A 23,512-nucleotide genomic window follows, 5' to 3' on the forward strand; every position below is an offset into this window, starting at 1 on the left:
GTGGGTTATATTTTCCGTAGAGTGGCTTTTATGAGGCTAAAAAAGGAAAATGCCGTCTTGGATTTGGTCTAGCATTATTGAAGGAAGAAGAGTGTTATAGAAGGCGAGAGCCTATTTTATTGTAGTGATATAGAAATTGTAAAAAGTCTGTGAAACTTGGCTGGCTAGAAACACTAGAACGAACACATATTCCTTCTTTGTGATTGGTCAAAATGTGCATGGTTTGGTAGCTCTTTATCTTTTATTTGTTCCATTGAATATATGTATACATATGAGAACTTTTGAGAGCTGGCTTCATATATGTTCATTAAACAAAAACTGGATGATTGGGAAAAAGGGTTAGTTGCCATGACTTTATGGCAAATATGGAAATATATATTTCCTTGGGTATATGAAATAAAGAACCCTGATCCTATATTTACTCTTCAGAAGCTGAAACCTGGAATACGTTTAATGTTCTGCTCATAATATTTTTGCCAAACAAGATCAGAGAATCTCTTGGATAGGTAGATCCTAAAGGAAATGAACTGAAAATCCAACACTGTTTCTTAGATTCAAAGGATCTTGCTTGTGACTAGCTTTGCTTTTGTTTGTACTGTCTGAACTCTCTTTGTTGATTGATTGATTCTTACAATTGATGTTGCCGGAGGCCACATGTACATTGCTTCCCAGTTAATCATTAATTATTCTTAGTAAAGATGGATAAAACATCTTGATTTATTGTCAATCGTGAGATTTGCTGCAGAAATTGCTCCACCAAAGCAACCTTTCTCTCTCTCTTCGTGTTTTGGTTAACCTGGATAGGCCTTTTTATATTTCCTATGAATTCTCTTAGTCACAGCTTTTGAACCAGGTTTCTTGCTCGATATTATGCTATGATAATGATTATTTATTGTTCTGTGTTGGATTCAAACAGGAAAATAAGAAGTCAAACCCTTCAACTTTAAACTCAAATATATTTGGAAAATTCATCTGTTGAAGAACACCAAGTCCGCAATGGACCACCCACTGCAGGCTAAACTAGATCCTATGGTATAGATATCTTTTTCACTTTGTTTTCCTTCAAATCTATTTCAATTTCAAATTCAGTGCAATAATAATCAATTCTATGTCGTTCGCAGATTAAATAGAATTCTTCTTTGTTTTGTCGTCTGCTTTTGTTCTAATTCTGACATCAATTATTTTTTATCATATTATTCCTCACCCAGAAAAGATGAATGAGATTTGTGAAGAGAAGATTGTTGATCCAGTGGATTGACCAACTACGATGTGAGCGTACATCATGCTGCTTTTTCTCTATTTCTGTCTCTGTCTACATACACCTGCAAATAAACTTATGCACATACATACTCACACTCTTGATTAGGATGGCTAATTCACTGTGATAAAATTCAGCAGCTGCAATGTACGAATTGAGGTTATCATAACTTGTTGGAAACGTTTAAAAATAAAAAATTTGAAAATCACGTTGCACACCGATAAGTCAAACAAGGAAATATAACCATTATAAGAAGTGTATGAGTGAATCAATCAACTTTTGAAGGAAGAGTGTTTAGAAGGCAATGTTATTCTCAGCATTGGTAATGGAAAGGCTACTCGTTTTTGGAAAGATCTTGGCTGCCAGGTAAGCACCTATTTTCTCTTGTTTTGTTCTTTTAAGGATTTGAAAAATATGCCACTTATAGCTGAAGTTTTAAAAGACAAGGGTGAGTTTTTGAGGTAATTAATGAGAAAGATAGGGTAAGGGGAATTTATGACACTAAAATTGCTGTGTTTTTATTCTTCTGGGCCAAGGAGAAGAGAGAGATAGGTACCAGGGTTGCATCATAGTATAAAGTTCACCTAGAATTATGAAGGAAGAGTGTTTAGAATGCTAAGGCTATTCCTTCTTTTGTAAATTTAGAAACATTGGGAGGCCAATTATAGTCTTTGTTTAAAATAACTAAAAGAAGTGATGGGATATAAGAAATAGAGACCAGCAGAAAGACATACTTTATTGATATGAAAAGCTTACAATGTATAGATGAAACTAATAATAATCAATAAATATCCTAAAAATATTTAATAAACAGAAAATATTTCCAAAATCTATAAATAGAATAATAAATCTTAAAGGAAAATAAATGTAAACAAAATAAATCTTCATAAATAATATATCCTAGCACTTTCCCTTACACTCAAGATACTTTTTAATTTGTAAAAGCTTGTATTGATATGAAGATTCTAAACAAAATCTTGGAGTGATTCTCGAAAGATGAATCACTAGGCAAAAAATTTGGGAGTGATTCTCACAGGCATGAATCACTGGGCGAAGAACTTGAGAGTCAAGAAATAAGGTATAGTCGAATGCATTGGCTTCTCTTAATCTTAGCGGAAGTGATTCTCGAAGGCATGAATCACTGGGCGAAAGGAAAACTTGGGAGTGAAAAAGCAAGGTATGGCTAGAACAGACTAGCTTCTCTTAATCCTCGACAAACTCGAGAGTGATTCTCAGAGACATGAATCACTAGGTCGCAAACTTTAAAGTGATTCTTGAAGGAATGAATGATTAAGCCAAAACTTTCAAAGTACGGTATTGAAAATCAAATTGGTCATTGAACTAGTCAAAACATTGGGACAAGGGTTAATGATTCAACCGGAGGTCAAATTGAAATCAGACTGATCATAATAAAATAATATAATTCAAATAACAATGCATTAATCCTTAATACATTCATCAATATTCAAGACTTAATATCTTATACAACATAAAATAATAATTCAAGTGATAATAATATTAGGTAGAAAATATAGTAGTAAAACTTTTTCTTAAAAATAATAGGAATAAAATTTAAGAGTTAAAATATAAAATATAAAAAATAATTAAAAAAGAGATATAAAAAACCATCTAGAGTTAAAAAAATAAATATATATTATAAAATGATATACTACGTAAACATATACTCCTTTCATTCAAAAATATAAAGTATTTTTAACCGAATCTCACCCCTTATCTTTTTATATTTACCCTTATTAAACACCTTATAATAAATAAAAAGTCATTATTAACATGAGTACTTTTGAAAAAAAAGATAATGATTACACCTTAAAAAAATTAAAAATGTCTTACATTATTAAACTTTTAACTTCTCATAAAATGCTTTATATTTTTGAACGGAGGGAGTATATAATTTTAGATTATAAAAATAAAATAAAATACAATTTCAAAATAAAATACTCATAAGGATGCCAAGTGGATTTCAAAATTGTTTAAATATGTAAAGCAGACGTGTAGCATTAAAAATGTCAATTGAGAAATGACATTGCACCTACTACTATTCCTTTATATTTGTTTCATATCTGCTCAGTCTCTCTCATGTTTTGCTCCTCAGGTTTAGGGGTGCACATGGGCAGGGCTAGGCAAGACCCTGCCCGATGCCCAGCTCGAAAAATGAATGGGCTACAAAATGTAGCTCGATGCCCAACCTTGCCTGCAAAATGCCCTATTAGTTTGGGCTGGGCAGGGCTGGTTGGGCAACTTTGGGCTGCCCAGCCCATCAAATAATTTCCCTGCCCATAAAATCACAACCCTTCTTATCATTTCAAAATAAAACTATCACAAATCAACAATAATAACCCCATACATCAACTCAAAATAGCATCCATAAAGCCATAAACTATAAATCCACAATAACAGCCACAATATCCAATTATTCATAATTCAATATTTAACTTGAAATTTAAAACTATCACAAGTCTTGGCACAATATCAAAAATAGCTATCATTCAAAATAACAAAAGCTTGGAGCATCATATGAGAAACAACAATGTCAAAGAGTAGGCTTCAATTCACAAAAAGCTTCTTCCCAATTCCTAACCTGTATGAATAGAAGAGGAAAAATATGTCATAACTAGACAAAAAAATTGCAAGAACATACATGAAAATTTAAAGAAAAATGGGAACCAAAATATGAGAGAATTAACAACAATAATATATAAGTTTGCCAAAAAATTAGCAAGAATCATAGAAATGTTAGCAAGAAACTAACAGAAAAATTAGCAAAAAAGCTACTTCTAAAGAACCACTTTAATCAGCACTAGCTGCTGCATTCTCCCCTCCAAGTGTTGCATCTGAAGACAAAAAAAAACAATTACATTAATATAAAAACTAAAGTAAGGGGTATGCATGTGCATGTGGCAATTATTAAACTTTAGAAAAAAAATATTACTTATAAGCTGAATGATATTTTCTGTCTCATTAAAGTTATCAAACTCTTGAAGCTTATCAACTAACTCAAAGAGAGATTGCCCACTATGCAGCCAATTTTGCCCACAAATCAGTGCTTCCATCATTTTAGGAGATAGAGTGCTCCTATATTGATCAACTACATGTCCACCAGTACTAAATGCAGACTCAGAAGCCACTGTAGAAACCGACATAGCTAATACATCTCGTGCCATGTAGGAGAGAATTTTATATTTTTCAGAGTTTGCTTTCCACCATGATAGTATATCAAACTGAGAATCAGATGATGAGATTTCAGCTTTAAAGTCAGTTGCAAGATATCTATCCAACTCACTTTGTGGATCCATTAAAGTTCTTTGTTTCAAAGACTCTAACCACATTGCACCTAGATCCTCAATGTCGTCATCATCATCATCATTAAGAGAGGGCAATAAGCTTGTAGATGCATTACTAGGCCCTGATTCAGTAGAAACCCTCACAGAATACTCATCGAATAATCGATACAAATAAGTTTTGACCTTATCCATCATCAGTGCATATTCTTCAGGGTTATTGAAAAGGAGTTCAAACATGTAATTTACATAAACTAATTTATACCGAGGATCCAAAATCACAGCCACAATCAATAATAGATTCATATTATCTACTTGACCCCAATACTTATCAAACTTCATATACATCTTAAAGCTCATATCTACTAAAAAGTATTACCATTGTTTCCAATATGCTTTTGCAACATTTGTTAAACACGAGCAATTTGATGGAAACAATCATTTGATGTTACCATAAGGGAGCTTGAAAATTTCAAAGTTATGTCATAAAAGACCTTTAAGAATTTGATAAAGACTTTAGCATTTTCTCAATCATCAAGAATAGGGCTAGAAAAAACACCTCCCTCTTGCTTAGAGTTAAAGAATGCAATATAGTCATCATCTTCATCACGCATCCGCTCAAACACCTTTTGAAACTTCATTGCAACTTCTAACATCAAATATGTTGAATTCTATCAAGTGCTAACATCAAGGTAGACAAGGCTCTTTGTTTCTATTTTTTCAAATTCAACCTAATTTTTAAACTTTAGAAACCATGAAGGAGAAGATCGAACATATCTCACAGCACTTCAAATGGCTTCAAAACTATCTTTCATGTGTTTGATGCCTTCATTGACCACCAAATTAAAAACATGTGCATAGCATCTTAATTGTAGATAATCTCCTCCACAAATTAAGCCCTTCCAACTTCTCAACCTCCTTTTAAAATATCCCAAAGTCATGTCATTAGATGAAGCATTATCTATAGTTTTGCTAAACACCTTATCAATACCCCAATCCAACAAGCATTGCTTAATGGTCTTCCCTATAGTCTCACCTTTATGATTTTCAATCATAACAAAACTTAGGATCCTTTTGTGAAGCTTCCATTTCGTCAAACATAAGTAATTCAAATTTTGGTTTGACGTCCAGCAATCTATCGTGAGACAAACACACTTAGAATATTGCTTAAAGATCTTCTTTAGCACTTTTACTTCACCAAGATATAGCTGCCACACATCCCTCACAATTGTTGTTCTTGAATGGATTGGAAAGCGAGGTTCAAACTCATTCAACAATTTCTTAAATGCAGGCTTCTCAATAATTCTAAATGACTACTCATCATAAATAATAAATTCAGTAAGAGCTCTTCTACACCTTTTCTCATCATATAAGTAAGTGACTACAGATTTTCCTTGCCCTCTTGTCCTACCAAATAACAAATTTATGATTGCTTTTTTCTTATCTTTGGTGGCCTTATGAGGGTTCTTTGAACACTTTAGGATGTGCCTCAACAAAGAATGTGTCCCATGGCATGATGGATCAGAAGCATAAGTCGTGTGGCAATACTTGCATGCTGCTCTATGCTTTCCCCATTAGTTTCTTCTATAGGCAACCTAATAAAGTAATCCCACACCTCTTATGTATGTTCGGGTTCCTTTTCTTTCCCTTTTCTACCCCTTCTCTCAGCATCTGTCACTTGTGTGACATGTTCTGTAGGTGTTTGGGTGGGAGGAGCACAGGGGGAAGAGAAGGAGGTGCAGTAGGAGGGATAGATTGAGGGGGATAAGGAGGGCAGGGGTTGCTGTTTGTGTAGGGGGAGTATGGGTTGCGGTTTGTGTAGGTCCAGTAGGGGTTGATGTTTGAGATGTTTCAAAAGGTGATGCAACCGAAGCTTGATCCTCCATACTAGCATAAAAAAATACAGAACCATAAATTATTAGTTAAGAAAAATCTAATCTAAGTCCAACAATAATTCACACACATATAAATCCATTTAGAAGTACAAATCCAAGTCCAACAATATATCCAAGTCAACCCAAGTTCAAAATGTAATCCAATTCCATTAATTCAATTCTTTCTCTTGACTTCCTGGGCAAAATTTGGCATAAGAATAATTGAGAGAAAATCTAACTCTAGGCAAATGAGACCTTCAAAATGCATATAGCATGGGATGTGATATGCACTAATGCAACCAAAAATAGAGGAAATTGAGAATATAACACTTTACAAAATGTGATATAATTGCACTGAGGTATATATGCAACCAACCCAAGCAGTAGTTAAAGAAAGCTTTAAACTGAACATCTAAGCTAGTATTTCTTAGCAGAAATACATTAGATCAATTTTGAGCACAAAAATTTCACAGCATAAACCAGGAACCTCCTCAAGGGAAAGAATCTAAAAACAGAGCTACTCAAATCAAATATTTCTGCAATACAAAGAACCATGACAAGATTATGGAAAAAAATTGAGAGAAAATCTTACCTTGGGCAGATGAGACTGTGAACCAGGCAAATGAGACCTTCTATGCGATGAGAACAATAGACCATGAACTTAGATAGACGAGAGCTTCTGTATGACTCAAGAGACTGGAGAGGGAAGTTAGGAATGGTACTATGTTGTGCAGCTATAGAGACTGAAGACTGGTAAAGCGAGAGATGTTGAGTTCAGTCAAGGACTCAAGCTCCTTCACACAGTCGCACGTCGCATTGCTACTCGCACTTGCACACGGGAGAGAAGGCAAAGATTAAGCATCAATTTGTAGATGGGAGGGAAGGGGATCATCGTACTCGCATGCCATTGATGGGATTTAGGAGATGATCCGACTTTATTCAAGCTTAAGAGCTCAGACAGGAGAGGAGATTAGAGAGGAAAGAAGATTAGAAGAGCTTAATCTCAGTTGCCTGTCGCTCACTCGCTAGTCACCCCTGTGACTCTCAATCTCACCGTCTCAAACTCTTAGCTAGGGAAATCCAGAAATGGCAGATTGGCTGGCACACGACAGTAAAAGAATTCCAGCCCTAATCTTTTCCCTCCCTCTTTTTATCTAACCGTGACCAATTTAGCAATTCTTTCTCACTCTCCATAATTCTGAACTTTAAACTAAAAAAAATAATAATTAAAAATATCGGGCAAGGCTTAACGGGCAGGGCTGCATGACCCACTCACACATTGCCCAGCCCAAACATGAACATAATATTTTGAGCTTTTTTTTAGGCTGAGTTAGGCAAAAAATAATCGGGTTTGGGTGGGCAAATCAGGTAACCAGGCATCATGAACACCCCTACTCAGGTTTTTATATATGGAATCGAGCAGCATATGTCTGTTGCCTTCTTCTTCTTCACCGCTCTTCTTCTTCTTCTTCTTCTTCCTCTTCTTCTTCATTTTTGACATTGTTTTAGGGTCTTTAGGAGAAGAAAAAAAGTAACTCGAGTCAATTTGGGTCGACCTCTATACATTAAATCAAGTCAGACATGTGATTGATTTATCAATCCAATCGGATGATCTAGTTTCTTCAAATAATGTTCTAAAGTGATTTTTGAAGAAATCAACTATAAAGAGAGAGGGAGGCTCGCTTTTCTATACAAAACAAAGCTCTAGTCTAGACAAAATATAAACATGATTAATCTGATTCTAATACCATGAAAGTCATGGGACAAAGAAATGAAAATTGAAAAAATGACACACTTTATTGATCTAAAAAGCTTACAATATATAGATAAACCTAATAATAATTAATGAATAGCCTAATTATATTTAATGATATTTAATGAATAGAAAATAAATAGATAACAAATCTTATCAAAAAAATAAATAGATAATAATAATTAAAGAATATCCTAATAATAAATAGATAACAAATCTAAATAAAATAAATTTTCATAAATAATATACCCTATTAAAAATTTACCTTTAAAAGAAGGAAATTGTATTTAGACATTTTGTAAAGCAACCAAGGATTAAAAGGGAATCTAAGTGTTCAAAGAGTCTTGAACATGATTGACCCGTCATGTCAGGACATGTTAATCTTGGCCCAAAATGAAAATGAGACATAACAAATGGGGAAAAATTTGAGTTAGGATGAGATACGAGTTGAGCATTGAGAAATCTCATCATATATGTGTGTGTATATATATATACAGGGGTGGAGATATATCAAGGAAAGATAATTCCAACTAGTAGAGCCATAGAATTTGTAGATAAATTTTTAAATAAGATTACAAATAAGAATGTCTGAAGATAAAGATATCATAAGATTATAGATAAATATATCAAGGACGTCTGAATTACATGTCAATTTTTTTTTCCAAAGATGAGGATAAAGATAGCCTTACTTTTTATCAGATTAAAGAAAAAATCCTCTAAAATGGATGAAAAAAATGATAGAAATAGTAAAAAAAAGTAAAACTCCAAGTCAAAAGTCTATCCTATCCTACAGTCTCTAAGATAGTGGAGACAGATGTGTTAGGCATATAAATGGAGGAATCCTCAAACAATAAGAAGGGGAAAAAAAAAAACAAAGTCACATATCATTAAAGAATATGGACAAAGACTTAATAGAAATATTTTGCTATAAAAAAAATTATCAATCATTTTATTTGTGTTAAAATTTCAAGATGATTTGATGTTTAATGTTTTTGTTTATAAAAGTAGACTGTAAAATAGGGAGTCATCATACCTTTACACTTGAATCAAATCTTGTCCTTAAGATTTTTGAAGATAACTAAATACAAAAGAACCAACTAAACATAAATACTGCAAATATAGTCAAGTTAGAAGAACTTAAACCTTCAAGCATTCAATCTTTAAATGAACCATTTCTACCTTTTAAAAGAATATGAGCAACAAGGTAACTAACAAGGCAAGGATAAACCATAAAAGGTTGTCCCTCACCAGTTTAGTGTTTGCACTCTATGCTCAATGTGCTTGATGGCTTGCAATCCATCTACAATGGGCTTGTTTCTCATCACCATATCTACTCTATTATCTCAATATTGCACGCACAAATTAAAAGGAGTTTATTAAAAGTTGTAATGTAAGGTAGGATGACGAAAAGAATGTGGTAAAAGGAAAATGCCATCAATTTTAGTTAATGCTAAGCACTTCAATTAAGCTAAGGCATGAAGGAATTTATATAGGAGGAGACTTTATTCACTGAAGCCAACATTCTTTTGTAAAAATCAATCTTTTGGTCATGACTATTATCACTTTCTTTCTTGTTCTTTTTTTTTTTCATTCTTTTCCTCCTTTCTTTCTCTCTTTGTCTTTTTTTTCCTTGTCTCTTTCTTTTTGAACATGTACACCAAAATATAGGCTCTTCAATATGATGGCAATATTAATTGTTTTGATTCCTTTTTGAGATTTTGATACTCAGCACATCCTAAAGATTCTTTTGTAAAAATCAATCTTTTCATCATGACTATTATCACTTTCTTTCTTGTTCTTTTTTTTTTTTATCATTCTTTTCCTCCTTTCTTTCTCTCTTTTTTTTTTTCTGTCTCTTTCTTTTGAACATGTACACTAAAATATATGCTCTTCAACATGATGGCAATATTAATTGTTTTTATTCCTTTTTGAAATTTTGATACTCAACACATCATAAAGTAATGGTATAAGGGAAATTATGTTGGTTTAAACACAAAGGCTAAATATTTTTTTTTAATGATAAAAATTAGGTCAAGGCTCAAATGGGTTTAGCAAAGGATTAGTGTGACAAAGAGGGTCATTTGGCCAAACTAGCTTTGAAAATGGATGCCTAAATCTTCTTTGTGCATGAAAAAGGATATTTAAGTCTCAAAAGAAATTCAAGGCAAATTATAGAGATGGAATTACAATAAGTAAATTCTCTCTTGAAAGAAATGAAAGTTTAGGCTCAAATTCCTTAAAAGCATTTTTTAAACTTCTTAAATCTAATTATCTAAGCCTAATTATTTACCTTATTGCAAACATCTAGTAACAAGGTAAAATAGAATCCTAATCCAACTTAATACTTTCAAGTTCAAATTCAACTATCTTGACAATCTTCACAAGTAAACAAAAAACACAAGACACATAAAAGATTTTTTTTTTTTAATAACTAACAACAAATATGTGCAAAAAATACTAAAAACACCAATATTTATAAAAAAATTGAAGACACAATTAATCAAAGATAAAGTAACATGATAATATAAAAATTTGAGGATAAATTGAGGACAAAAAAGGCAACACAAAGTTAAGTTCACCCTCACCTACATTTGAATAACACATTGTCTAAAACATGAAAACCAGATTAACAATAAAAACAAGAGAAAGGGGAGGAAAGAAATTGACACTCCCCTGGCAGAATGGAGAGATGAAAGTGATCTAAATGTAGAGAGAGGTTAAAAACTTTATAATCTACAGAACAACAAGAGACATGGAATAGGAGACATAAAACCTCACAAATAGTTTTTTTTTCTTTTGAAAGAGAAATAGTATAGCTAAAGGAAATGTAATAGTAGTTCTACAATCATCCAAAATGAAAATTAAGTAAGGTACAGTAGTCTAAAATAACGAAAAACTAGCAAAAAATAATCCTAAAAAGAGCAGATAGAAATCTAGATCAAAAGAGAAGTGAAAGAAAGGATAAAAGCAAGTCTCCTTGAATGGGACATTAAAGGTGCAAGGGACAAGCATCCCTCAATTGTAGCAACCATATCCCATAACATAGAGATATCATGTTGGACTTGCTCTAATGCATAGTAAGATCAGTAAGCATTTAAAGAACATGCTCCTCAAATGGCTCGGATGGCATCCACTTGGCTCATCATTAGTAGGTTCCACCTTTTGGTCTATAGCTCCATTTAAAGTCTTGTCTTCAATGATTGCATTCCTAAGGGACTTCAACTTAAATGGTTATGGCGCCTCTAATAAATCATTAGGGAGTGCCAGAGCCCCTTGTTCCCTACACAAGGAAAAAATGAGATGAGGATAAATCATGGTAAATTTAATAGCCTTGGTGTCTTGGATCATAGCTTGTATCACCGAAATCAGATTGGAGTCGATTATGGCTGCTAAGTTAACTGATTGTTGTGTCATGATACAATATATCAACATAGCCTTAGCCTCTAAAATTTTATGAATATAGAGGTGGGCAACATATTGTGAATGACAAAGTAATGTCAAAACTTAGCAATATTATCTAAGTCTAAATGGAAAAGTCTCTAATTCCATTTAGCATTCTATGAAGTCAAGCGATTAGTGATCAACTCATAAGGCCAAGTTGACTTGTCCTTCATCAACCCCTGGTAGCAACAAGAGTCAATTACTAGAAGATTATAATACACCTGTATGGAATCCGTGTTGAAATGAACAAGTTTGCCTCTTATATAAAATGTGCCCTCTAGATAGAATAGAGCATTGGTAAAGAACTTGCACACCAAAGACAAATAACTAATTTTTAGAGGTAAGTAAAGCAGTTTGCACTGGTTAGCTTGAATAATTTCATAAGCTAGGGGTCTTCATAAGGGAATGCGTGTTCTTATATCAGTTGATTATTGGAAAAGCATTACAAATATTTGAGCTCAATAGCTGGTGCACAAAAGGTATCAATTGGCCATAGCATAGCTTGATCTGGAGCTAAAGGTGGGGAGTCTACATTATCAAGAATAGATTCACTTGACTTGGCAGATTGCTTGGTTTGGGACAAAATAGCCTTTAGTGAAGCTTGTTGGAAGGTGCCTTTGTGTACCTGTAAGAACCAACCAACACATAAGATAAAGAAATACAAGCATATGAATTTAGTCACAAGAAGTGGAAGAAAGTTAACAATGCACTTTAATCATCTAGAGAAAAGAAAGAATAGTAGGGAGAAAAAAACAACAACTTCCTTAACTTTCAATATAAAAGGAATAGGGTGTAAGGAAATGGCATGAAAAGGATGAGAAAAGGCTAGGGTTCTAAAAATTTTTTTTACAAATGATGAAAATGCTAAAACAAGGCTTTTGAAAAAGAAAATAGGGGTTTTAAAAAAATTTAATTTTAAAAATCAAAATATTTTGATTTTTAATATTAATATTTTTTAAAAAAAGAAAAAGAATTGAGAAAGCTTTTTTTTGTCAAAACCCCTATTTTAGCATTTTCATCATTTGCAAAATTTGTTTTGAGAACCTTAGCCTTTTCTCATCCTCCCCATGCCATTTCCTTGCACACTATTTAACCATTCTTATTATTCACCGTTTCCATTAGGTCACCTTAACGTCATTCACGGTTCGCCATCATTGAATCAAACCCTTAATTAATTGTCGTCATCTATCGTGCCCCCTATCAACCCCTCACATCATCCCTCATTTTAGTATGAGACACAATCACCACAATTCAGCCATACTTGTCACGTCTTTTGTTTACTATAACCTTGTTTTGGTCATTTTTTCATGTTTAACCACCTCACTATCATGACCTCCCCAGTCCTCATTTTTTAAACTCATTACCTCAGCTTACCTTTACCATTTTTATCGTGATTCCCTTCTTTTTAGTCGTGCATCACCTTTATTCACCATTCATCAGCCATCTACCTATGCCATTAACCATTCAACCACCACTGCCATATGATTTTGGCTTTGCCATTTGAGCTTGTTTAAGGCTTTCATAAGCTCTTCAATGTATTTTTCTCCTCTGGTGTTGATGTTTCTTTTTCTTTATTTTGTATTTGTTTATTTTGTTTAGGGTCTTGTTGAGTCTTTATCATTTGTTGATTCAACTCCTTCTTGTTATGCTTGTGTTACTTACATTACATGTCAGTACATGTCACTTTTATATTTTGTCCTTGATTATTTTTATTAGTTAGATTAGTACTCAGCACATCGCTTTAACTATTATACATGTGCCCCTGCTCTGATTGATGTGTTGCTAAGATCTGAAATTTTTTTTTGCCTATACCCATTGAATTGTTATGACTGCCTTCTAGTTCTAAAATGATTGATTATTTTGTGAATTATTTTGCTTGCTTTAGAATTTGGCTTTTATTGTGGAAGATCTCATATGGCAACTGAGTACTCATTGAGGATGTTTCTCACTTTAGTGTGGCTTTCACTTTTGGAATAATTTTAGGCTAGTTAGAAGTTCTTTGTGATTTTTCACATTACCTTGTTACTGTTAGGATTTACTCAAATGAGTTTTATATGAATTTCTTTGATTGGTTTAGCACATTGCCTATGATTCTTCACTATGTATATCATGAATTGATGCCTTTAGCATGTCTTTGTTATTTTTCTTAAACATGTTGTCTGATGGTTGGTTGGATTTCAAAATTCTTTAATTGGTAGACTTATGATGTGGCTTGTTGAAGCTTTTATGAACTTTAACTCAAGGAGTTCATTGGGGTTATTTTTCAGGTAAGGCATTACTGATGATACTCTTTGTATTTGCATTTGTATATCATTCAAGTGGTTTTGAATTTTTCATTATCTGGCTTGGTTTTTATATCAAAATTTGATAGAGTTGCTATTTTTCTCTCCCTACTATTCTTTCTTTTATCTAAATGATTAATGCTGACTTTCTTCTACTTCTTATGACTAAATTCATGTGCTTGTATTTCTTTATCTTATATGCCGATTGGTTTCTTATAGCTAAATAATGGCACTTTCCAAAAAGAAAAAGACCACTAAATGTAAAGCTTCACTAAAGGCCAACCACATTATCTCAATGCCAAGTCAAATGCATGTATTTTTGATCACGTCAACCCCCCACCCTTAGCTTTAGATCAAGTTATGGCATGGCCAACTGATATCTTTTGTGTGCTAGCTGCTAATCTCAAATATTTGCAATGCTTTTCCAACAATTGACTAATATAAGAATACGCATTCACTTGCACCTAGCTTATGAAATTATTCAAGCTAACTAGTTGAAACTACTTTACTTCCCTCCAAAAACTAATTACCTATCTTTAGTGCATGAGTTCTTTGCCAATGCTCTATTCTATCCAGAAGGCACATCTTATGTGAGAGGCAAATTTGTTCATTTCAATGTGGATTCCATACAAACATATTATAACCTTCCAACAATTAACTCTTGTTGCGGCAAGTCAACGTGCCTTTATGAATAGATCACTAATCACTTGACTTTACAAGATGCTAAATGGAATTTGGGAGTTCGCCATTTAGACTTACGCAAAGCTTTTAAGTTCTACTATTACTTTTCTATTCACAATGTGTTGCCTACCTCCTATGTTCATAAAATTTTAGAGGCTAGAGCTGTGTTGATATGTTGTATTATGACGCAACAATCAGTTGACTTAGCAACCATAATCTAGTCTAATTTGACTTCAGTGATACAAGCTATGATCCTGGACACCAAGGCTACTAATTTTATTATGATTTATCCTCATCTCATTTCTTCCTTGGTTTCGGCACTCCTTACTGATTAATTGGAGGCACCACATTTAAGTTGAAGTCCCCTATGAATGCAATCATTGAAGACAAGACTTTAAATGCAACTATGGACTAAGAGGTGGAACCTACTAATGACAAGCCAAGTATACCATCCAAGCCATTTGTGAGGAGTGCATTCTACAAATGCTTACTAATCTTACCGCACGCTTAAAGCAAGTTTAGCATTATGTCTCTATGTTACGAGATATGGTTGCTATAATTGAGAGATGCCTACCGCTCGTGCCTTAATTATCAAGGGGACTTACTTTTATTCTTTCTTTTACTTCTCTTTTGATCTAGATTTTTGTTTGCTCTATTTAGGATTGCTTATTATTGTTTTTCTTTATTTTGGACTACTGTACCTTACTTAATTTTCATTTTGGATGATTGTATAATATTTCTCTTTCAAAAGAAAAAAATTGTTATGAGGTACCATACCTCAAAAGATGACGATAACTTTGAGCTCTAAAATATGAGCATACCTGGCTTGTTACACCAGCAAAAGTCTTTCACATAGCTTTCTCTACATGTCCAAACCATCTAAAATAATTTTCTACTATTTTCCCTCTCACTTTTTCTCATATATGCTCCTTTCGAATTTTATCTTTTCATATATGCTTGCACGTCCATCTCAATATTTTCATCTCTGTTGTTTCAATTTTATACTTCTATTGTACTTTTAAAGACTATCATTCACTACCATTTAATATTATAACAGTTCCCTAAAATTTTTCTTTAAGTTCAATAGGTACCTTTTATCACAAATAACTCTTTTAGCCTTTCTTCATTTAAACCACCTTATTTGTATTCTATGTGAAACATCTTCATCAATTTCCCCATCATATTGAATAATTATTCCTAAATATCTAAACTTTTTTCACTTAAGATATGATTTGACCCCTAGTTTCACTTCTAAATTACTCCTAACTGATCTCTAATCAAAATTATAGTGCAAAACTTCCTTCTTCCTTCTACTCAAGTAGAAACTCTTCAACTTCAAGGTCCTCTTTTAAAACTCAAGTTTGTATTTAATCCCTTCTCTTGATTCTATCCTCTTTCTACATTTAAATCACTTTCATCTCTCCATTTTGTCAACAGAGTGTCAGTTTCTTGTTTTTATTGTTAATTTAATTTTCATTCCATCCTATATGAGCCAGGATCGAGTGGATTGAGGTTGACTCTTAAGGTGTCAATGTTAAAGTTCAAGTCTGTTGGTACTATCGACTAGAGGAGTCTATCAATGGCCATCACCAGTTCCACGATTCTAAGGAGGTGTTCCTCTTTGATCACTTTGATTTTCAGAGTGTTGACACAATTGAAAGCAAATGTTTATTTTTGAAGGTTGATGCTATTGGTGTAACCCTTAAATTTATAGTTTTAAGGTTACGAAGCTTAATGCTATTGGTATGGACAATGTGTTGTTCAAGTGTAGGGAAGGGTGAACTTAACTTTGTGTTGCCTTATTTGTCTTCAAATTTTTGTGTTCTAGTGTCTATCTTTGATTAATTGTCTTCAGTTTTTGTAAATATTGGTGTTTTTAGTACATATTAAAAAGAAATCTTTTGTGTGTCTTGTTTTGGTTTATTTTAGAAGGTTGTCAAGATTAGTTGAATTTGAACTTGAGGGTATTAAGTTGGATTAGGATTCTACCTTATTACTAGATGTTTTCCATAAGGTAAAGAATTGGGCTTGGATAATTCAACTTAGCAAGTCTAAAAATGCTTGTGAGGAATTTAAGCATAAACTTTCCATTGAGAGAATTTACTTAACAAATCTTTTTGCATGTACAAAGATGAAGTGCATGCAAAAGGTTTGGCCAAATGACCATCCTTGTCACACTTATCCTTTACTATGCCCATTTAAACCTTGACCTAATTTTTATCATTAAAAAAATAATTTTTAGCCTTTTTATTTGAACCAACATAATTTTTCTTATACCATTACTTTAGGACATGCTAAGCATCAAAATCTCAAAAAGAAATTGAAACAATAATATTGCCATCATGTTGAAGAGCTTATATTTTGGTGCACAATATTCAAAAAGAAAGAGAAAAAGAAAGAAAAAACAAAGGGAGAAAGAAAGAAGGAAAAGATTTTTTTTTTAAAGAACAAGAAAGAAAGTGATAATCGTCATAACCAAAAGATTGAGTTTTAGAAAAGAATGTTGGTTTTAGTGAATGGAATCTCCTCCTGTTGAAATTCCTTCATACCTTGAAATGCTTAGCATTAACTAAAGTTGATGGTATTTTCCTTTTTCCACATTCATCATCTTATATTACAACTTTTAATAAAGTCCTTTTGATTTGTGTTCGTATTAGGTAGAGATGGAGATGAGAAACAAGCCATAGGTGACAACCTTTTGTGATTTATTTTGTCTAGTTAGTTACCTTGTTGATCATATTCTTTTAAAAGGTAGACTGATCTCTTGTAGACTGAGTGCTTCAAGGTTTAAGTACTTCTAACTGATATTTGCTATATTTGTGTTTAGTTAGTTCTTTTGCGTTTAATTATTTTCAAAAATCTTGAGACAAGATCAAATTCAAGTGTGGAGGTGTAATGACTCTCTATTTCGTGTTATAATTAATATATTTTTGGTTATATTTTAAGAATCATCAATGAAAATGAGAAGCATTTTCAAGAAATTAATTAAGTACCTCATATGGATTTATTGTAATAGGAAATCAAAGTAAGCAAATATTCCACTTGGAAATATTAATTGTTAATAGGTGGGGAATGAAAAGTTAAAGCAACAAAGAGAAAGGAATCAAGGAAAAGTGGTCTCTAATTCCAAAGTAAAAGTTCTAGAACATTGTTAGAATTTTTATCAAAATTACTCAATAGTGCCATGACACCACAAAAGGAGTGCCATGGCACCAGACCAAAATCCAAAAACACATTGTTTCATTTTCTGTGCGAAAATATTCTACAAAACTCATTTTTCTAAACCAAAGGAGCTAGCAGGAGCGAGCTTTGAGCTACTACAACTGGATGAAACCCTAAGGGAACAAAGGGGAGTCTTGAAGCTTGGGATTAAGAAATGTAGCACATCTTCAGTCTACCTCATTTTATCGATGTTTTATCTTCCTTTTTTTCTATGTTGATGGATTCGATCTTTATCATGGCTGTTATGGTGTTTATATCAATCATGTGTAGCTAAATATTTTTGTTCTAGAACATATTTGTGTAGATAACCTTTGATTTACATTTAATTATTGAAAAATAAAGTTTTGATTATTTATTCTTAAGCTTTCCTATTCTTATTTAGTGTTTGGCCACCACTAGCTGAGATTTGGGCATTTGAGTTAGTTTAGTTACCTTGAAAGAGGAAACTCAAATTAAACCTTGAATTAGTAGTTTAGGATTAGTTTAGCTATTAGAACAAGAATGTATCTAATGGACCAAGGTAATCCTCTTAGATTAAGGTCTCTAATGCAATTAATTAATTAAGGTAATATTTTGCTTTAAGTTAATTAATTAGGGTCCTTAGTATTCGGAAGATACTTTAGATTAATTTAGATTTTCAAATTATCAAATTTGGATTTCAAGACAATTAATAATGTGGATTGAAAGCAAATAGGGGATTAGGACTCAAGAACTCTCTTCTCTTAATTAGTTGACTTTAGCTTGTTTGTAGATTGAAAGTTATTTTAATTGATCACTTCTAATATTTTTATTTTTATTTTTTGAAAATCAATCTCAAGTTTTATTAGTTTAAAGTGAATGAATTTAAAAATTTAATGCCTAGTTTCTATTATAATTAATTTTTGAGAATCAACCTTAATTTATCACTAGTTTTAGTTATGATCCATATACTTGCATTGTCTATTAGTTTTTGCGGGCATCACTCAATACTTCAGAAGCATCTAAGAGAGAGAGAGAGGGGGGGCTTTATAGTTTAGAGAATTGAACCAAGAGAATGAAAGACGTTTACTTTCTTCACACGCACGCTAAATATAGGAGTGAGTTAACTAAAATTCATCAAATAAATTAAGGAAATTAGGTAAGTTATTTGTAAAAATTTGTTTTGTTTCTCTGAAATAAAAATTAAGGAGATATATCCTTTTAATTATAAATAACGATCTTACGAAATAGATAAATCAAATTCATTCCTCAAGCAACAAATATTTAAACAAGATAACAACAAAATAGAACAAGCAAGATGACAATGACTGATCAAAATTTAAAGAAATTAAACCCTAAAAACAATAATCAGAGCTTCCAACAATAATAAAAGCCATCCTTCATATCTTCCTTAAATCTCTACTCGTGTAAGCCACGAAAGTAACTTGAAGGATCACCTTCAAAGTTATTTCTAAATATACTATAGTCTCTTCCTGGAACTTTCATCGTTTTTCCACTCTTCGAACCAGAACCACAGATACCAAACACACTTCCAATGATACCAACAACAAGAACAGCGATACCTACAGCAACAATGTCAGTAACCTTAACCTCCTCTTTCTCTTCACCGCTCTTCGACTTATCCACATTCTTCTACTTCAAGAGGGTCGCACATATATAGTGAAATGATGATGTATAGAGGTGTGCAATAACTTAACCAGGTCCTACACAAAAGAAATTAATTATTTCAAGATTCATTGACAATTAAACTAATGAGACTTCAATTTAATTCTCCTAATTTTAAATTAATTAATTTTCTAAGTTATTTGTGGATAATAATATTCCAATTTTCCATAAGTTGAATAGATGCGAGCAAGCTTTAAGGATAGGCTCTTGCGTGGTACGAGGATGATATATGCTACTTGATTGATATATGGTGGGATTAAGGGAAAACTTTTGGATTGTTGGACTGAACTATTTAAATCTAGATTATATGGTTTCTTTTTTTTTTCTTTTTTTTTCTTTTTTGAATAGAATGAAAACAGTTTCCCAAACGTAAAAACAAAAAACAAAAATGATAATAAAGTCAAGTTATAAAAGCCAAAGGATGGTCTTTTAAATTTGATTAATATCATATGCTCCTTCCAAACGACAATATAAATCATAATTAACTAATTCACGGTTTATGAATAATATTAGTTAAAACTTTAAATTTTAAAAATGTCCACATCTTTTTATTTATAGCTTTATTAAATAACTTATATAAGAGTAATAAATGAAGTAGGAATATAGTTAGAAAAACAAATATAAAAATTATATAATACCTTATATTTCAGACTAGGTAAGGTTTCTAGAAGATATCTTATATTGGGATCTGAATAGAGTATATTGATTAGTAATTTTTATCTTGAATAATTTGACTAATTAACTAATGCATATTTAAACAATGCAGGATCTCGTTGTCCCAATTATAGGAAGAAGTTAAATTAACTTATTGATCTTTAAACAATGCATACTACGTCCTGTCCTCATTATAAATCATTGATAATTATAATTAACTCACAAGAATTAAAAAATGTTATATAATTGAAATTGTTCAAAGATTGCTTTGATATGCATTTTTGCTCCTAATAAATATACTAAATTTTAAAAATAAGCAGTTTTGATACACAAACTTTTTTAATAACCACAACTTTTTGCTAGAACTACCGTGCGACTATGTATACGCGCACGCGTACGCACAAATATGACTCCGAGTAACTGATATGCTTAAATTAAACTTGTAGAAAATGTTTTACTTTCTAATTTTATTTTACTTTTTACTGAAATTATTGATCACAATAAAGTGGATGCTGTCCACTAGATTTTTAACAAGCATGCCAACTTGTTAAAATTAATGAGAGATTTCGTCAAAAAACAAATAGTGAGAGATAATAATAAAAAATTACGAGTGTTCTTTATATTAAGATTAAGATAAGATAAGATCAAATAGAATTTTAACCGTTTTCTTCCATTAATTAATAACAGAGGCCGAAGGGAGCATTCAACATTTGCCAATCATATAATTGCATATCAACAATATCACTCTCCTCAATTCTACCAAAATAAAAAATCAAGTGTATTTATTTAGGAGTTGCTGGGCCCCAAACACAATGTGACTTGGGGTGCCACTTCCGGCCCATGAAAATTAAAATTAGGTAAAACATAAACTCTTGCCTTATAATTTTAATATGTTTTGATATAGGTTTCTAATTATAATTATTTTGATTGCTTCAAGTCCATTTAGTTTATTTGTATGCGACATTAGTCCCCCTATTTTTTATTATACCCAAAAGAATGATGAGATGACACTTCCAGTATTAAATAGATTGACTCGTAATTGACATTTTTAATATGTGCTGGTTGGAATTATAATTCAATAGATTAACAGTGTTATCCGCCTAATTCTGTTTCAGGTTTTAGTTTGTAATCTGTTGAAGTATAATTTTACTTCAGCAAAAAAAATTAATGACAAAAAGATATAATTGTCTGTCCTGTAATTTTATTTTATCCTCAAGCTATGCTTGCCCACTTTAATTTTTATTTTTTTAAAGCTTTTGTCTTCCGAATTATTGAATCCGTTTGAAAATGAACTATCCGATGGTATTTTGATTGGGTTTTTGGATATGGTGTCCATAATTAGCTTTTTAAATTGGATATTTTACCTCACCTAAATTAGATTAATTAATTATAAGCTTTTCATTTCCGGATTTATTTAATCCTTTTTAAAATGAACCACCCAACCATATTTAATTTGGGTTTTGGATATGGGGCCCATAATTAGCTTCCTAAATTAGATTCATCATACGCTTTTAATTTCGGGATATATTAATACATTTGAAAATAACCATCCCAACGATCACAAAACCACTAGCCGTTGAGTTTTTTTAAAACTGTAAAACATGACGCTCCTGGTCTCCACAGACAAATAGCCACAATGTCCTCACAGTCTCAGTGGTATTACATTCTCTCAATCCCCAGAGTGGCTCCAATCTTCTGCGTTTATCAACAAAAAAATGGTGATTCCTCTCATGAGGACAATCCGACCTCCGTCAAGCCCACAAGCTTGCAAGGTAAAATATTCTTATGTTTGAATCAATTTATGTAGCTGGAAATTAAAGTTTGGAGGTTTACGTGTTTCTTCCTTCTGTTTCGGATTAAATGTTAGAAGAGCGACTGAAAGTCAGGGTATCTCCTGAATCTTTCTCTGTTAGGGTTCCCCCATGTGTGAGCGTAAATCTCTCCGACCGTGATCACCGGAGTTGGTTGAAGTGTCATCGGCGAAAACTGGTTTTACTGCAGAAAGTTTGGGAATCAGAGAACTGGATCGAATCGTGGTAGGAATTTGTGGTGAGTACGTAGTGTTCAGAATTCCTTCTTGATTCGTAGGGGAATACAGAAGATCTTTGTCTTCTTTCACCAACATAATTGGATCATCTTGTTAGAGGCCATAAGTGACCAACCATGCTACAATCGACAGCTTCTGAAGAATATCTCTAGATAATTGGATCATGAGGAAATAATTTACAATCTGGAGGCTATGGGAGGACAGGATCTGCCTGCAAATACTGCAACTGAGGTAAGCTATTTCAAACTCTGCCACATGGAAATACCTTAGATATGTGTCTATCAGTGGCGGAGCCCCATTATCTTGAAGGCATGTAAATTACAAATAGAGTCTTTGGGGAAAATTACAAATAGAGTATGTAAATTTTGTAATTTTGCACTCCTATTCTTTATATTTTGCACCTTCTGAATTAAACTAAAAATATTTAAATTCAAAGAATTTTTGAATATATAATATTTTAATAATCTAGATTATATATGAAAAGTATATTTATAATAAAAGACTGTATCAACATATTTAATATGATATTTTTTAAAATAAAAAATGATGATCAATCAATTTTTGTTATTACAATTTTAGTCCTAGTAAAATTATTATTTAAAAAATATTAATTTTTGTTAAATTATTTTGTACCCCTGACTTTGGATCTTGACTTCACCACCGGTGTTTATCTTTGATTTATTTTAGATTGTAGATTCATGAAATTCTGTGTTGGGTGATTATAAGATATTTTGTAATTCCAAGTTGGATGCTGTTAAAAATTTTGATATTGATGTGAAAGAAGATTAGTATATTTTGGTCTGTCCTGATTTGGCTGATCCGTTGAGAAGACATGATGGTTAGAATCAAGGATGATTTTTATGGGAGTGTTTGATCTTTAGATCAGATGGTACCATGCTTCTACTGAATTTGGTATGCTAATGCTTTCTTTTTGATATTATACTGTGATAAGATTTTTTTTTTATCATAAAAAATATATGTTTGGCTGCCGTCTTGGCCTAGAAGAGTTTAATTCTTTATTGAATTGAGAAAACAGAGACTTTAGCATTTCTTAGGAAAAATATATTTAGAATAGTGAAGGATATTTATTAAATTAAAAAAATAGAAACTTGGACTATGAATTTTGTTAAACATTTGATTGATATGATTTTTTTTTTGGGTCTGAAATTATTAATTTATGACTGAATTTTTTATATAATTTTTTTCATGTTTTTTTTTAGGCTTATAATCTTGCTTTATTAGCTAAGATGGGTTGGGAAATTTAACAGGAACCATATCAACTGTGGGCTAAAATCTTAAAGGGGGTTATATTTTCCGAAGACTGGCTTTTACGAGGATAAAAAAGGAATAGGCGGTC

General features: G+C 32.2%; 1 protein-coding gene across 1 annotated transcript; it reads left to right on the forward strand.

Annotated features, from left to right (window-relative positions):
• Nucleotides 1–1,258: 1,258 nt before the first annotated feature.
• On the forward strand, nucleotides 1,259–22,485 carry LOC129322241 (uncharacterized). The gene is made up of 3 exons (XM_054968415.1): nucleotides 1,259–1,269; nucleotides 21,732–21,880; nucleotides 21,976–22,485. The coding sequence occupies exons 2-3, from the start codon at nucleotides 21,745–21,747 to the stop codon at nucleotides 22,146–22,148; spliced, it is 309 nt and encodes a 102-aa protein (XP_054824390.1). The 5' UTR covers nucleotides 1,259–1,269; nucleotides 21,732–21,744; the 3' UTR covers nucleotides 22,149–22,485.
• Nucleotides 22,486–23,512: the final 1,027 nt, after the last annotated feature.

The sequence above is a fragment of the Prosopis cineraria genome, unplaced genomic scaffold (assembly GCF_029017545.1).
Source record: "Prosopis cineraria cultivar Desert tree isolate PC_DT_omini unplaced genomic scaffold, ASM2901754v1 PC10, whole genome shotgun sequence".
Taxonomy (NCBI): domain Eukaryota; kingdom Viridiplantae; phylum Streptophyta; class Magnoliopsida; order Fabales; family Fabaceae; genus Prosopis; species Prosopis cineraria.

Excerpts from the sequence above, each read along its gene's own strand:
- LOC129322241 (XM_054968415.1), top strand. The coding sequence starts at position 21,745 with ATGTCCTCACAGTCTCAGTGGTATTACATTCTCTCAATCCCCAGAGTG. Across the intron at positions 21,881-21,975 it reads CAAGCCCACAAGCTTGCAAG|AAGAGCGACTGAAAGTCAGG; the intron begins GTAAAATATTCT and ends ATTAAATGTTAG.